This window comes from Aotus nancymaae, unplaced genomic scaffold, assembly GCF_030222135.1.
Source record: "Aotus nancymaae isolate 86718 unplaced genomic scaffold, 86718_ANA_hifiasm-v0.15.2.pri h1tg000028l, whole genome shotgun sequence".
NCBI lineage: Eukaryota > Metazoa > Chordata > Mammalia > Primates > Aotidae > Aotus > Aotus nancymaae.
The window spans coordinates 1,613,168-1,627,939 of record NW_026988441.1 but is presented as its reverse complement, the minus strand read 5'-3'; the positions used below and the strand labels follow the sequence as shown (position 1 = coordinate 1,627,939).

Here is a 14,772-nt window from a genome sequence, read left to right as displayed (position 1 = left end):
AAAACTCTGGGGCTGAAGGTCTTTATCTCTAGTTCTTCAGTTTCTTTCCCCTACATCTATCTATCTATCTGTCTATCTGTCTTTCTCTCTCTCTCTCTCTTTCTGTGAATTGAGCAGCCTCTGGAATCAGAATAGGTTTTGAGAGACTTCCATCTCCCCACTTTCTTGCCATTACCAGTAAACAGACTTCATAGAATCTCAACTTCCTAAAGGTTTAATTTGAAATACGACACTGGGCTGGGTGCGGTGGCTCCCGCCTGTAATCCTAGCACTTTGGGAGTCGGAGGTGGGTGGATCACCTACTGTCAGGAGTTCGAGACTAGCCTGGCCAATATGGTGAAACCCCATCTGTACTAAAAATACAAAAAAAAATTAGCCAGATGTGGTGGTGGACGCCTGTAATCCATCCAAGCTACTCAGGAGCCTGAAGCAGGAGAATCACTTGAACCCAGGAGGCCGAAGTTGCAGTGAGCCGAGATTGCACCACTGCACTCCAGCCTGGGCAACAAGAGCGAAATTCCATTTAAAAAAGAAAAAGACACTAACCCCTGTCTGGCCAAGACTCTACTCTTTGTGCTTGTTTGGTAAGTGGCTTGTAAGTCTGTGCTCCCACCCTTTCTCCTCTCTACAAGTAATTAGATGTCTCAGTACCTCTGTCATGAGGCTCTCCTCTGAAAAGTTTCTCATTCAAAACTTTTGTGGCCGGGTGTGGTGGCTCAGGCCTGTAATCCTAGCACTTTGGGAGGCCAGGGTGGGAAGATCAGTTGAGCTCAGGAGTTCAACACCAGCCTGGGCTGAACATAGTGAGACCTCATCTCTATTTTTAAAAAAAGAAAACTAGTGACTGATGTCCCCACGTCATCAGTCAACAAATTCTGTAGGTGCCATGTTCAAAGTTTGGCCCCTGCCCTCCACCTTCACTGGCAGCATCTTAGAAAAACCAAACCATTGCTCATTTGATCTTGACAGCTTCCTAACTCACCCCCTGCCTTCTGTCCTTGCCCCTCTGTTGTCTGTTTTCAACAGAGCAGCCAGAATCATCATATTAAAAGATAAGTCAGACCATTTCACAGTTTTCCATCTCAGAGTGAAAGCCAAAGGCCTCACTTTGCAGGTCCTCATGAACTGACCACATGCATCCTCTTTTTTTTATTTTTTTAAACTAAGACTTCAGCATTTTCATACTTCAAGCATCCTCTTTCTTATATTTTTATTTTTTTACTATCTCCAGTAGTGAGTATAAGCAACCTTTTTTTTTTTTTTAATTTATTTTGAGATAAGAGTCTTGCTCTGTTGCCCAGGCTGGAGTGCAGTAGCACAGTCTCAGCTCACTGCAGCCTCTGCCTCCCGGGTTCAAGCGAGTCTCCCACCTCAGCCTCCCAAGTACCTGGGATTACAGGTGACCGCCTGAATGCCAGGCTAGTTTTTTGTATTTTAGTAGAGTTGCCCAGGCTCGAACTACTGAGCTCAGGCCATCTGTCCACCTCGGCCTCCCAAAGTGCTGGGATTACAGGCGTGAGCCACCTTGTCCGGCCAGCTTTGTACCTTTTTACCGATGAAGCTTCCATTGTGTGGACACACCACATCTTGTTTATCCATTCACAAGTTGATTGGCATTCGTTTCCAGTTAAGGAAAGGTTTTGGTTTTTGTTGCATTTTCCCTTGTTCATGCAGTAGCCCCAGGATCAAGAACAGTTCCTAGCACAAAGTAAGCAGTCAGTATATTATTGCTAAATCAATGAGTTTGGTTTTTTTTTTTTTTTTTCTTTTTTTTTGAGACGGAGTTTCGCTCGTTACCCAGGCTGGAGTGCAATGGCACAATCATCTCAGCTCACCGCAACCTCCGCCTCCTGGGTTCAGGCAATTCTCCTGCCTCAGCCTCCCAAGTAGCTGGGATTACAGGCACGTGACACCATGCCCAGCTAATTTTTTGTATTTTTAGTAGAGACGGGGTTTCACCATGTTGACCAGGATGGTCTCGATCTCTCGACCTCGTGATCCACCCACCTTCGGCCTCCCAAAGTGCTGGGATTACAGCGTGAGCCACCGCGCCCGGCCTGGTTTTTTTTTTTTTTTTTGAGACTGAGTCTTTCTCTGTTGCCAGGCTGGAGTGCAGTGGCAAGATCTCGGCTCACTCTGCCTCCTGGGTTCAACTGATTTCCCTGCCTCAGCCTCCCGAGTATATGGGACTATCAGTGCACACGACTATGCCTAGCTAATTTTTTGTATTTTAGTAGAGATGGGGTTTCACAATGTTGGTCAGTGTGGTCTCAATCTCCTGACCTAAAGTGCTGGGATTACAGGTGTGAACCACTGCGCCCGGCCATGAGTGGTTTAAACTATCATTTTTAAATCAAGGCTGGCTGAGACAACTTGGAAATTGTAATTTCTCCTAATACACTACTTTCTAAGCATATTTTTAATATACATATATTTATGATTATTAATGCAAACTGTAGCATACTATACACACTCGGCAGCTTGCTTTTTTGACATGCCCAGGCTTGCCTCATTTTTGCAAACAGCTACATGCCTTTGCATCCTACAGATGGGGCATAATTAGATTTTATTACACTTGTACAAAAGAAGAGAAAGGAATTCAGCTCCCCAAGCGTGCCCAGCTGGTCCCTGGCAACCCAGGATGGAAAGCAAGGGTTCCTTTTATATTACCTGTGCGCTTTTCAGAGCGGAAGGACCAGAGGGCTCCGGGCTGAGTGAAAGGGAGGAAGCATGAGGGGTTTGTGGAAGAGGGGCCAGTGCCATGTGATTGGACCATGCTTCTGAAGAGGATCAGGGTGAGGCCCAATCTCATCAGCTGACCCTTGAGCAACATGAGTCTGAACTGCTCAGCTCCACTTACTGCAGATTTAAAGAAGGTCACACAGCATGCCTGCCTCTCCTGCTCTGCCTTTTACCTCCTCCACCTCTGCCGCCCTGAGACAGCAAGACCAACCCCTCCTCCTCTGCCTACTCAGCATGAGGACAAGGATGAAGACCTTTATGATGATCCGCTTCCACTTAATGAATAGTAAATGGATTCATGTATTTTCTCAAAGTGTTCTTAATATTTTTTCTCTAGCTTAATTCATCGTAAGAATACAGTATATAATACATATAATATACAAAACGTGTGTTAATGGACTATGTTACTGGCAAGGCTTCCGGACACTATGATTAGTTTTTTTTCTGAGACAGTGTCTCGCTCTGCCACCCGGGCTGGGGTGCAGTGGCATAATCTTGGTTCACTGCAACCTCAACCTCCTTGGCTCAAGCAGTCCTCCCAATTCAGCCTCCCAAGTAGCTGGAACTATGGGCGCATGCCACCACATCCAGCTAATTTTTCTGTTTTCTATAGAGATGCGGTTTCGCCATGTTGCCCAGGCTGGTCTCTAATTCCTAGGTTCAAGTGATCTGCCCACCTCAGCTTCCCAAAGTGCTGGGATTTCAGGTGTGAGCCACCATTCCTGGCCTAGTAGTTAAGTTTTGGGAAAGTCAAAAGTTATATGCAGATTTTCTTTTTTGTCATTGAGGCAGTCTTGCTCTGTCACTCAGGATGGAGTGCAGTAGCATGATCTTGGCTCACCGCAACTTCTGCCTCGTGGGTTCAATTGATTCTCCTGTCTCAGCCTCCTGAGTAGCTGGGATTACCGGCACCTGCCTCCATGCCTGGCTAATTTTTGTATTTTTAGTAGAGATGGGGTCTTACCATGTTGGCCAGGCTGTTCTGGAACTCCTGACCTCATTTGATCTGCCTGCTTCAGCCTCCTACAAAGTGCTGAGATTACAGGTGTGAGCCACCTCACCCGGCTATATGGAGGTTTTCAGCTGAGCTGGAAATCAGTGCTCCCAGCCCCCTCATTGGACAGGAGTCAGCTGGATGAAGCACCTTCAGTATGCAGGGCTCTGGTCTGGTTTTCTTTTTTTTTTTTTTTTTTACTCTAAATCATCAAACCCTACGAGGAAAGTCCTGTTACTTGCTCCCATTTAGCACTCTTGAAGAGGCTCATTCGCCTCAGATCAAGAGCTGGTCAGTGACAGCTGAGGTTCAAACACATGTTTTTTGACTTGAAAACCATCTCTAATCATGAGGCACCTGTAATTTGTGGCGCTTGGACTTCATCCTGAAGGGAGTGAAAACTTATGGAAGAGTTTTTTCCTTCCCTGTTTTCCCCTTCCTGATGAAAAATGTAAGCATGTTCAAGATACAAAAATGCATAAAATTTGGCCGGGCGCAGTGTAATTCAAGTGTAATCTCACACCTGTACTCCCAGCACTTATGGAGGCTGAGGCAAGCGGATCAATTGAGCCTAGGAATTCGAGACGACCCTGGACAACATGGTGAAACCCTGTCTCAAAAAATAAAAAGCATAAACTGAAAAAGGTGGTTTGTAAGATATGGAAGTACAATGCAGATGATAATAATAGCGATGATAGCTAACACAGGGCGCTTTCTTTGTGCCAGACATTCCCCTAAGCTCTTTAGATAGACTCTCAGTCCTCACATGCAAGCTTATGAGGGAGGCACTACCCTCATTCTCCGTTTCACAGAGGAGGACGCTGAGGCACAGAGTAATTGACAAGCTTGTCGAAGGCACTGCAGCTAGCCAAGTGGTGATATGACATTTGAATCCAGGCATCCGGATGGTGTGGATGCCGTGGAAGAGACAGGGGTGGGTGGGACTGCTTCCTGCGGAGAGACTGCCTGCCTGCCAAGGCAGCAGCGTACAGAACTGAAGAACACAGTGGAGACAGACCATCGCATCCAGTGTGGAGAGATGGGTATACAAAGACAATAACCAGACTATATATAAAAAGAGAACTCTAGGCGGGGCGTGATCGCTCACGCCTATAATCCCTGCACTTTGGGAGGCTGAGGCGGGGTAGATCACTTGAGGTCTGGAGTTTGAGACCAGGAGTTCGAAACCCCGTTTCTATTAAAAATACAAAAATTAGCCTGGCACGGTGGTGGGCGCCCATAGTCCTAGTTACTCGTGAGGCTGAGGCATGAAAATCGATTGAACCAGGGAGTCGCAGGTTGCGGTGAGCCGAGATCTCGCACCACTGTACTCCACCCTCTTTCCCAAGAGCGAAACTCCATCTCAAAAATAAATAAAAATAAATTACTGATAATAGGCCGGGCGCGGTGGCTCACGCCTGTAATCCCAGCACTTTGGGAGGCCGAGGTGGGTGGATCACGAGGTCAAGAGATCGAGACCATCCTGGTCAACATGGGGAAACCCCGTCTCTACTAAAACAAAAAATTAGCTGGGCATGGTGGCGCGTGCCTGTAATCCCAGCTACTCAGGAGGCTGAGGCAGGAGAATTGCCTGAACCCAGGAGGCGGAGGTTGCGGTGAGCCGAGATCGCGCCATTGCACTCCAGCCTGGGTATCAAGAGCGAAACTCCGTCTCAAAAAAAAAAAAAAAAAAAAAATTACTGATAATACTATTAATATTTCTTAAGCGAGAATTTGATAACAGTACCGTTTCGTCGGCGGGGGGGGGCACCTTCTCTGAGAGTGCTCCGTAACATAAGTATATACTGAGGATTGAGTAAATACATTTAAAATTCTTAGTATGTGTCACACAGCGTTCCAGAATGCCACATTATTGTTAGTGATAGAAATAATCTCGGCTGGGCGCGGTGGCACACGCCTATCTCAGCACTCCGGGGGGCCAAGGCGGAAGGACCTCTCGAGGCCAGGAGTTCGAGACCAGCCTGGGCAACGTAGCAAGACGCCGACTGTACGGGGAAAAAAAAGTTACCCGCGCGTGGTGGCGTGTACCTTTAATCTCATCTACTCCGGAGGAGGTGGGAGGATCGCTCGAGCCCGAGAGGTTGGTCGGGGCTGCAGTGAGCAGAGATCATGCAACTGCACTCCGGCTTGGGCGACAGAACGAGACCCTGTCTCAAAAAGAAAGAGATAAAACCACAGTCCAGGGATGGAGAAAGAAGGCTCTCCCTCCTTCTCAAGTTTCCACTCCTTAGCCGGAAAAAAGCTAGTCGTCCATGTTTAGCACGCCGCTCTAGCCCAGACTCACATCTCGACTGCTTCTCCGCCAGCCAACGCCTCCTCTGATTGGCTCAGACGTGCGTTGTGCGTGATAAGGTCACGAGGCGCCGGCGTTACTATAAGAGCGCAGCTGTGTCGCGTGCGCGTCTTTTTTTCAGTGACCGGGTCCTGTACTCAGGTGAGGTGTCTTGATGTGGCTTTTGGCTAGGGTTTGGGTTGGATGTTCGCGCGGGCCTTCCGAGCTTGCATGAGCAAGCTAAAGACGTTAGGGATCAGAGCAGGGTGGCCGAATGGGAAAGCAGCACGGTTGTTGGGGCGGATGCTGACTATGAAAGCTTTTGAGGTGATTCTCGCGAGATTCAATCTGGGCGCCGCGAAGTTTTGGCGCAGTTGTGGGACTGCGCTGGCGACACCCAGAGCCCTCATTTTCCAACTTTACTTCCGCGCAGGCGCAGACGGGTAAGCGGAGCCAGCATGCCAGTGGCCCGGAGCTGGGTTTGTCGCAAAACTTATGTGACCCCGCGGAGACCCTTCGAGAAATCTCGTCTCGACCAAGAGCTGAAGCTGATCGGTGAGTGGCCAGGCCTTCCGAGAGGCGGTTAGCACGTGGATGAGGGTGCCCACGTGCTCGATCTAGTCTGCCCTCTAAATTTGGCACTGTTCGTGGTTTAGAAGGGTTTTGTGTATCCACAGTTGCCAGCCTAGTTTTTGTACTAATCCCCGAGACTAAACTTGTGCACCCCCTTCTCCCCACCGTATGCAGGCGAGTATGGGCTCCGGAACAAACGTGAGGTCTGGAGGGTCAAATTTACCCTGGCCAAGATCCGCAAGGCCGCCCGAGAGCTGCTGACACTTGACGAGAAGGATCCACGGCGTCTTTTCGAAGGTGCGTATGGGAGCCCACAGCAGAGGGATGGACCGCAGGGCTTGTGAGGTTCATTGTCCCTTCTAGCTCCTCTGTTCCAATGATGGGAATTGTGTCATTGGACAAACAGAGATAGCCTTTTAACTTGGTGTTTTAATAGAACTTACGGAGTAGGAAAAGTGGAGCGGGATCAGTCTTTGCCCTGTTTCCTAGCTGTGTGGCTTTTGTTAACCAGTTCCTGGACCTTCAGTTTAGTAATGACCAGAGCTAAAGAGAGGCCTGGCACACTTGGGCACCTGAGTATATCTTTGTATTATGTCGCAAAAACAATTCTGATCATGTGGTCTCTTTGCTAGTGGTGAGAGTAGACTGTGAAGTCGAATTTCTGGAATGAGTGATGGTGATAAGAGTTCACATTTGCTTATTTTTTAAAATTAAATTTTATTTATTTTTGAGACAGAGTCTCACTCTGTCGCCCAGGTTGGAGTGCAATGGCAGGATCTCGGCTCAGTGCAACCTGCGCCTCCCGGGTTCAAGCAATACCCCTGCCTCAGCCTCCCAAGTAGCTGGGATCACAGTCATGCGCCACCACGCAGGGCTAATTTTGTATTTTTAGTAAAGACCAGGTTTCCCCATGTTGGCCAGGCTGGTGCTTGCTTTATTAAGCTGGTCAAGGACATTTAGGTAGCATTTAGCAAAGGCCTGAACAGGAGAGAATCTTAAATGTATCAGGGAACAGCATTTCAGGTGATGACTTTGGGAGGGTATGCAGATCATACAGACTTTGGCTTACTTTACAAATTGTTAATAGACATTAACATGAAAATTTGTCATCTTAACCATTTGTTTTAAGATCTCGAGTTTCTGCTCTGAGATGCAGTGTTGCTGGAGTGCTTTCTACAGCAGATTGGCACAACCAAGATTGACATTAGTGTATCCTGAGACACTGCATTTGCCTGAGCTTGGGTAGTCATCATTTATGGTGAAAAGCAGTCTACACCTGAGCCCTGACTGTTAGGCCTGAGAGAGTGGTCGTCCATGTTGGACATCGAGAAAGCCCTGGAGCATGCTTAGCCACAGATTATCACAGTGCCCCAGGCCTGCAGATGCTACAAGCTTTTTTTTTTTTTTTTTAAATAGGGACAGGATCTTGCAATGTTGCCCAGGATAGGATGGTTTCCAACTCCTGGCCTCAAGTGATCCTTCTGCCTCAGCCTTGCAAAGTGCTCGGATTACAGGTGTAAGCCACTGCACCAGACCCTTTCATTCTTTTTCTTAGATTGTAACCCCCTTTGACAATTTCATGAAAGTGCTGGAGTTGCGACCCCCAAGGTTACTGATAATTGGGTGGGAGTTTATCCCAGAGTCCTGTGGCGAGTGGGCTATACAGCTGGTTCTGGTTTTAGGGAGGACTTTGTTAATACAGAGCCTAATAGCAATGAAACTTAGTCATGTGAGAAAGCGGTGTAGGTGTCTGAGGGTTATTTGTGGTATTCCGAGGCAGAAGTGAAAGATCCCAAGGGGTAGACAGCTCTTCAGGTAGGTGTACTTTCTAGTAAGTGAAGCTGTCTAGCCTAGCCAGGGACAGGAAGGAGGAGCTTTGATGTTTGCTTTTTGGTGTAGTCGTGCCTTGATTCAGATCAGCGTTTCCCACAATGATACATGACTAGCAAGATTCTGAGTCTCATCTGTTAAAAAGATTGAACAGCCATTAACGTTTGGCTGGCAGTTAATAACCAACAGAGGCCGGGTGGGAGGATCACCTGAGGTTAAGAGTTCAAGACCAGCCTGGCCAACATAGTGAAACCCCATCTCTACTAAAAACACAAAAATTAGCTGGATGTGGTGGTGGGTGCCTGTATTCCCAGCATGTGAACTCTTAACTAACCACTGTGCTTTGTTAGGGTAGTGGGAGCTTAATCGCAGCTGCACTTGGTCTTTTGCAGACTGAGTCCTTGTACGGAAATTTCATTTACTCTTGCTAAGAATGTGGAGCACAGGATGTTACATTCTCAGGTGTATTTGCCCTCCTGTCTCCTGCCAGGTTACTGTGGATGATAGTCATAGGCTGGTTTTGTGTGTGTGTGTGTGTGTGTGTGTGTGTGTGAGAGACAGACAGGGTTTCACTCTGTCACCCAGGCTGGAGTGCAGTGGCTCCATCTCAGGTCACAGCATCCTCTGCCTTCGGGTTAAAGCGATTTTCCTGCCTCAGCCTCCTGAATAGCTGGGATTACAGGCATGCGCCAACAGCCTGGCTAATTATCTGTATTTTTAGTAGACATGGGGTTTCGCCATGTTGCCCACTCCTGACCTCAAAGTGCTGGGAATACAAGCATGGTTTTGACGATGACCTGGGTCACAGTGACTGGTGCATTGAGTCTTATCAGACTTACCCCTTGCTTGCTAATACTACCATGCCTCACCACCACGAAGAGCCTAAGAGGAGGAGCCAGGATTTGAACGTCAGAAGCTGAATCAGTGCTTCCTTCCACCCTTCCCAGGCAATGCCCTGCTGCGGCGGCTGGTCCGCATTGGGGTGCTGGATGAGGGCAAGATGAAGCTGGATTACATCCTGGGCCTGAAGATTGAGGATTTCTTAGAGAGACGCCTGCAGACCCAGGTCTTCAAGCTGGGTTTGGCCAAGTCCATCCACCACGCTCGCGTGCTGATCCGCCAGCGCCATATCAGGTACCACCTCTTGTGGGCGTCTGAATCTTCCTCCACGCTGCCCTCTGATGGTTGCCCTCACTAAGCCTGCTGTCCCTATCTCCTGCAGCCCTCGGAGGTGATGGGTGTGAGCTCACCCTGAGGGTACAGATTCACCCTTGCACACAGCTCACGAGGGAGCTGGGGCAGCCTCATGTCCCAAAAGCCCAGCGCAAGGGTCACTGCGGCTCTCGCCGTACACCTTGTGAAGGCCTCTGCCAGGCGTGTGGGCAGCTGGACAGGTAACAGCTCTTGGCCTCCCCGGTGGAGGCAGAGAACCAGCCTCCTTGCTTGGGTGGTGGGTTCAGCTGTCTCCTGGGCTCGCTTGTTAAGTCAGTTCCAGACCCTAATCCGTGATTGCATTCTGGGTACTCAGGGTGCCTTTTCTGTAACGTGGCACCATTGAGAGGGAGGAGCTGTGCAGGAAGTGGCCAAGATGTTTACATTTAGAATCTCCACCTCAGCCCTTCACTAACCCTGTGAGCCATGGGCACAGCCTTCTGTGTGTGACACCTTCATTGTGGACGCAGCCTTGGGTTGCTGTGTCACGGTGGGCATTGCCGCCGTGCGTGGTAAAGCTCAGTGCCAGGTGTGGGGTTGAGTGTTTCACACTTCGGGCTTTTAGTGGCCACCTCATTTGCTTTGTGGTCTTATGTGGGATACGTTCGAATTTCTCCTACTAAATGTGGTTGAGAAACTCATCTAAAGCATTTTTGGGGGTAAAGGTGATGCCCTGAGACCCTGGACTCACATGAGGCCCACAGGATCAGGAGCGCCCTTCCGGCAGTGCCTGGGTGTCTGCAGCCCTAGCAGCAGCCGTGGCCGCCTCACGGGCTGAGTGAAGAGGATGGGCACCTCCGCTGGGCTTGCTCCGTTTCTCCCCAGTCCACTTAACTGCCGTCCCCTCTTCCAGGGTCCGCAAGCAGGTGGTGAACATCCCGTCCTTCATTGTCCGCCTGGATTCCCAGAAGCACATCGACTTCTCCCTCCGCTCTCCCTATGGGGGTGGCCGCCCGGGCCGCGTGAAGAGGAAGAATGCCAAGAAGGGTCAGGGTGGGGCTGGAGCTGGGGATGACGAGGAGGAGGATTAAGCCCACCCGTCCCCCTCTTGGGCTCATGATTGCCGAGTTTTCCTGCTGAATAAACAGAACTGGCGCTTCATGTAGTTGGTGTGTTGTGTCTCCTCCTTGCCTCAACCCTGCTCTGACCTTGTCGCCTTCCCTGGGAAGCTCAGCAGGCAGCTCGCTCACTTGTGGGTGTTGAGATGCCCCGGGAATGCCTAGCAGATGGTGGGCCCTGGCTTCAGTACTGCTGTCATCGGTGGAGAGACTGATGGTATTTTGGGAAAAACAGAACCAGAAGGAAATTCTAAGTAAGCCAGCGTTTGCATACAGGGTAGAAGGGAGTCGTTAGTCAGGTGGAGGTGGGGCCTGCCCTGGCCGTTGGCCCTTTGACCCTGACCCCGGGAAAGAAGTGGGATGGGAGCTGCCCTCTGAGGCTGGCCTGGTTGCTGGGAAGGGTAGACTGTGTTAGCAGTGGTTTCGATGGGCAGCACTTCACAGAACTGCGGGCTGGTGTCAGAGCTCGTGATGTGGGTGATGCTGGGCAAGTTCCCAGCTTTGTCTTCACTTAGGGGAATTGGGTTAGTGTAGGGGAGGGGTGTTGGGGAACTCTTCCTCCTACCACGTTTGGTTTCTGTGGACTCATGGTCAGGAGGTTAGGCTTCCATTTCCTCTGCCTTGTTGATGAGCTGTGTCAGGATGGGTTTGGTCTCTGAGGAAGTGAGAAACTTGAAATTGTGCAACCCTCTCAGGCCCTGGTCGATGGGGTCCTTGTCTAGAGGCCTTCGGTATTTGAAGGTCAGGGCAGCGTCCATACAGGGACAGCTCTGGAACGCAGCTGAGTTCTGGAAACCCTGCGGAGAAGTCTAAGTCCACCCCAGCTTGCTTGAGCTAGGTGGTCAGCCCTTCTCTCCGGGTTGCCACTTGGGAAATGATGGTGGTCTTGTTGGACGTTCATGGGGCCAGCTGCTGCACCTTCTGGGGTCACTGTGGTCTCTGGATCGTGGGGTCTGGGTCTTGTCCTGGCCTAGTGGATGGCAGAGCAGCGGACTCACTGGGCTCCCCTGGGAGGAAGAGAGTGCAGTTGCCTCTGGTCTGAAAGCTGGTGGCTCATCTGGGTGCAGCTCACATCTTGTGGAGTTCCAGATGCAGCAGACTGGAGGGAGGGGAGGGATGCGTTCTGCTGTGAAGCCTACGCGCTTGGGAAGGAAAGGATGCGCTCCCTGGGGTCTTCATCTTCAGGGCTCTTCCTGCAGAGGCAGTGAGCGGGAGGATTACAGGTGTGAGACAGTGCCTGGCCTGCTGGGTCTCCCTTTCCTGGGGAGCTCCTTAGACCACTGCCTCATCTCATTCCCTCCCACGACCCTCATCACCAGGGATGACCCTGAACCCAGGGTCCTGAGCAGATAACAGGATGGGGGCTGGGCAGGGGCTTCTCACCTGCAACCAGGATGTTGGGTGGGGGCGGCAGGGGCCGACCTTGGACAGGAGATGTGTCCACCTCAGCATCTGTGCTGGCCCCCTGGGTGTGGCTCACAGGGCCTGGGAGAAAGTCGGGAATGTGCTGCCCACGTAGGCACTGGGGGGTTGGGAGCCCCTTGTCCTGATCAACACAGCTGCCAGATCCGGCTTCAGTGACACTGGGGGGTCAGGCTGTCTCGTGAGCTCCAGCGAGTCCGGCTGTGCTGAGGGAGGGCTGTGGGCTGCCTGTGCGCCCCTGAGAGGAGGTGATCAGTGTTAAGGGGATACACTCTGTGGGGAGAGTTCCCACGGTCTCAACTCCATGTCATCTGCCTGTGGTTCTGGCCCAAGAGGTCAGTGTCACCAACCACCCCGTGTCCACCTGAGGCTTCCCTGGACACAGCAGGGAGATGGGCAATGAGATGGGGCTTGTGGCCCTGTCTGTCATGGTCCTCAGCAGTGCAGATGAATTAGATCATTGAGCCCACAGAGCCTGGAGGGCAGATGGGCGCACTGGGTGCAAGGAGTCCCGGGCTCTGTGTTCTCACCAGTGACCTCGAAGGAGTGGAACAGCCCCCTCCCCCAGAGCCTCACTCTGCTCCCCCTGAAGGATGGGGCTGAGGGACAGTAGGCTCTAGGGGCCTTTCAGACATTTGGGTCACATTTGACTCCCTCATGCTCTGCCTGCCTCCACCGTGCCCAACTCAAATCCAGGGTGACCCTTGTTCTAGCACATGAGGCCAGAGAGGGCAGGGCCTCAGGACACAGCCCAGTCACGGTTCTAATTCTAGAGGCAGATGCCTTCCGTGTCCCGAGCTCTGCAATGCATCTTTTCTCTCATCAGCCTCATGATCAGGCGAAGTTTATTGAGCAGGAGGAGGGGAGTGGTGGGTGAGGCCGGTAGGATTCCTGCTGGACTCATGGAGCTTGCATTAATGAAGTGTGAACCCAGTTGCTAGGTGATGTGCTGATTAGGATTCTTTTTGTTTTTGAGACACTCTGTCTCCCAGGCTGGAGTGCAATGGCGCAATCTAGGCTCACTGCAACCTCCATCTCCTGGGTTCAAGCGATTCTCCTGCCTCAGCCTCCTGAGTAGCTGGGACTACAGGCGTGCACCACCAAGCCTGGCTGATTTTTGTATTTTTAGTAGATACCAGGTTTCACCATGTTGGTCAGGCTGGTCTCTAACTTCTGACCTCAGGTGACCTGCCCGCCTCGGCCTCCCAAAGTGCTGGGATTACAGGTGTGAGCCACCACGCCCGGCCAAATAAAGTCATATTTGGGGGAAAAAAACTAAGAAAATTTGTTTCCAACAGACATAATGTAAAAGAATTGTTAAGGGAAGTTATTTGGGACGAAAAATGTGATAGTAATTCCAGAAGGAAACGTGACAATTCAAAAATAAAGGAAGATAAAAAAATGCTATGTATCACGGTAAATAAATATTTTCCTTTTCTTTTGTTGGAATAGAATTTCTAGTTTTGTCTGGTGGGGTTTCAATGTATAATGTAAATGTAATACATATGATAACTGTAACTTAAAGGGGAGGGGATAGAGGAACGTCTGTGTTCCTAAGATTCCAGCAGTTCATTTTTAGAGGTAAAATTGCATAGAGTTAGGCATGCATAATATCTAAAACAGCCACCTATATGTGTACAAAGAGTTACAATTAAAACACGGGTAGATAGGCTGGGCACGGTGGCTCACACCTTTAATCCCAGCAGTTGGGGAGGCTGAGGCAGATGGATTGCCTGAGGTCAGGAGTTTGAGACCAGTCTGGCCTACATGGTGAAACCCCATCTCTACTAAAAACACAAAAAAAATCTAGCTGGGCATGGTGGCACGTGCCTGTAATCCCAGCTACTTGGGAGGCTGAAGAAGGAGAATTGCTTGAACCCGGGAGACGGAGGTTGCAGTGAGCTGATATCATACCACTGCACTCCAGTCTGGGCAACAAGAGTGAAACTGTCTCAACTGACAAAAACCACACACTAGTAGATAAGATAAAATATTCTGTGCCCCATAAATATGTCCAATTATTATTTGTCAATTAAAAACTCTTAAGCTGGGCACAGTGGCTCATGCCTGCAATGCCAACACTTTGGGAGGCTGAGATGGGAAGCTTTTGAGCCAAGGAGTTCGAGGGCAGCTCGGGAAACATAGCGAGACCCCACCTCTACAAAAAAATTTTAAACGTATTTTTAAAATCTCCAATACAGTAGTCCCCCTTGCTCTGTAATTTTCTTTTTGTGGTTTCAGTTACCTGGTGGTCCATCATGGTCCAAAACTATTAAATAGAAAAGTCCAGGAATCATGTTTTTAACAAAACTAAAAGCATTTCTAAAAAACCAAGTGTAGGCAGGAAAGGGGAGTCAGCAAATAACAGAGAAGAGGAGCAGACTTTTGTCTGAGGCTGTATTAGGCAAGCCTGAATACAGCCACGTGCCGCATACGACCTTGCAGTCAGCTACACGTCGCGTGTGATGATGCAGCCGATGCGCGGAGCGGGTTACATCCCATAGGTTTCTGTAAGTACGCTCGCTCTTTGATGTTCACACAATGGTGAATTATTATTATTATTTTTTTTGAGATGAGTTTTCGCTCTTGTAGCCCAGACTGGAGTGCAATGGCGCGATCTCGGCTCACTACAACCTCCACCTCCCGGG

The 14,772-nt window shown here is 50.0% G+C and overlaps 2 protein-coding genes across 2 annotated transcripts in view; one reads left to right on the top strand and one right to left on the bottom strand.

Annotated features, from left to right (window-relative positions):
* Positions 1-6,089: 6,089 nt before the first annotated feature.
* Positions 6,090-10,749, top strand: RPS9 (ribosomal protein S9). Its single transcript, XM_012474648.3, has 5 exons — positions 6,090-6,191; positions 6,463-6,584; positions 6,777-6,899; positions 9,380-9,566; positions 10,498-10,749. The coding sequence occupies exons 2-5, from the start codon at positions 6,488-6,490 to the stop codon at positions 10,673-10,675; spliced, it is 585 nt and encodes a 194-aa protein (XP_012330071.1). The 5' UTR covers positions 6,090-6,191; positions 6,463-6,487; the 3' UTR covers positions 10,676-10,749.
* Positions 9,427-14,772, bottom strand: part of LILRB3 (leukocyte immunoglobulin like receptor B3) — a 31,996-nt gene continuing 26,650 nt past the window's right edge. Inside the window, exons 13-14 of the transcript XR_002477741.2 lie at positions 12,086-12,362; positions 9,427-11,895 (exon numbers count right to left, since the gene is read on the bottom strand). The gene's annotated coding sequence lies outside the window, so the exon portion shown is untranslated. The remainder of the gene's footprint in view (positions 11,896-12,085; positions 12,363-14,772) is intronic.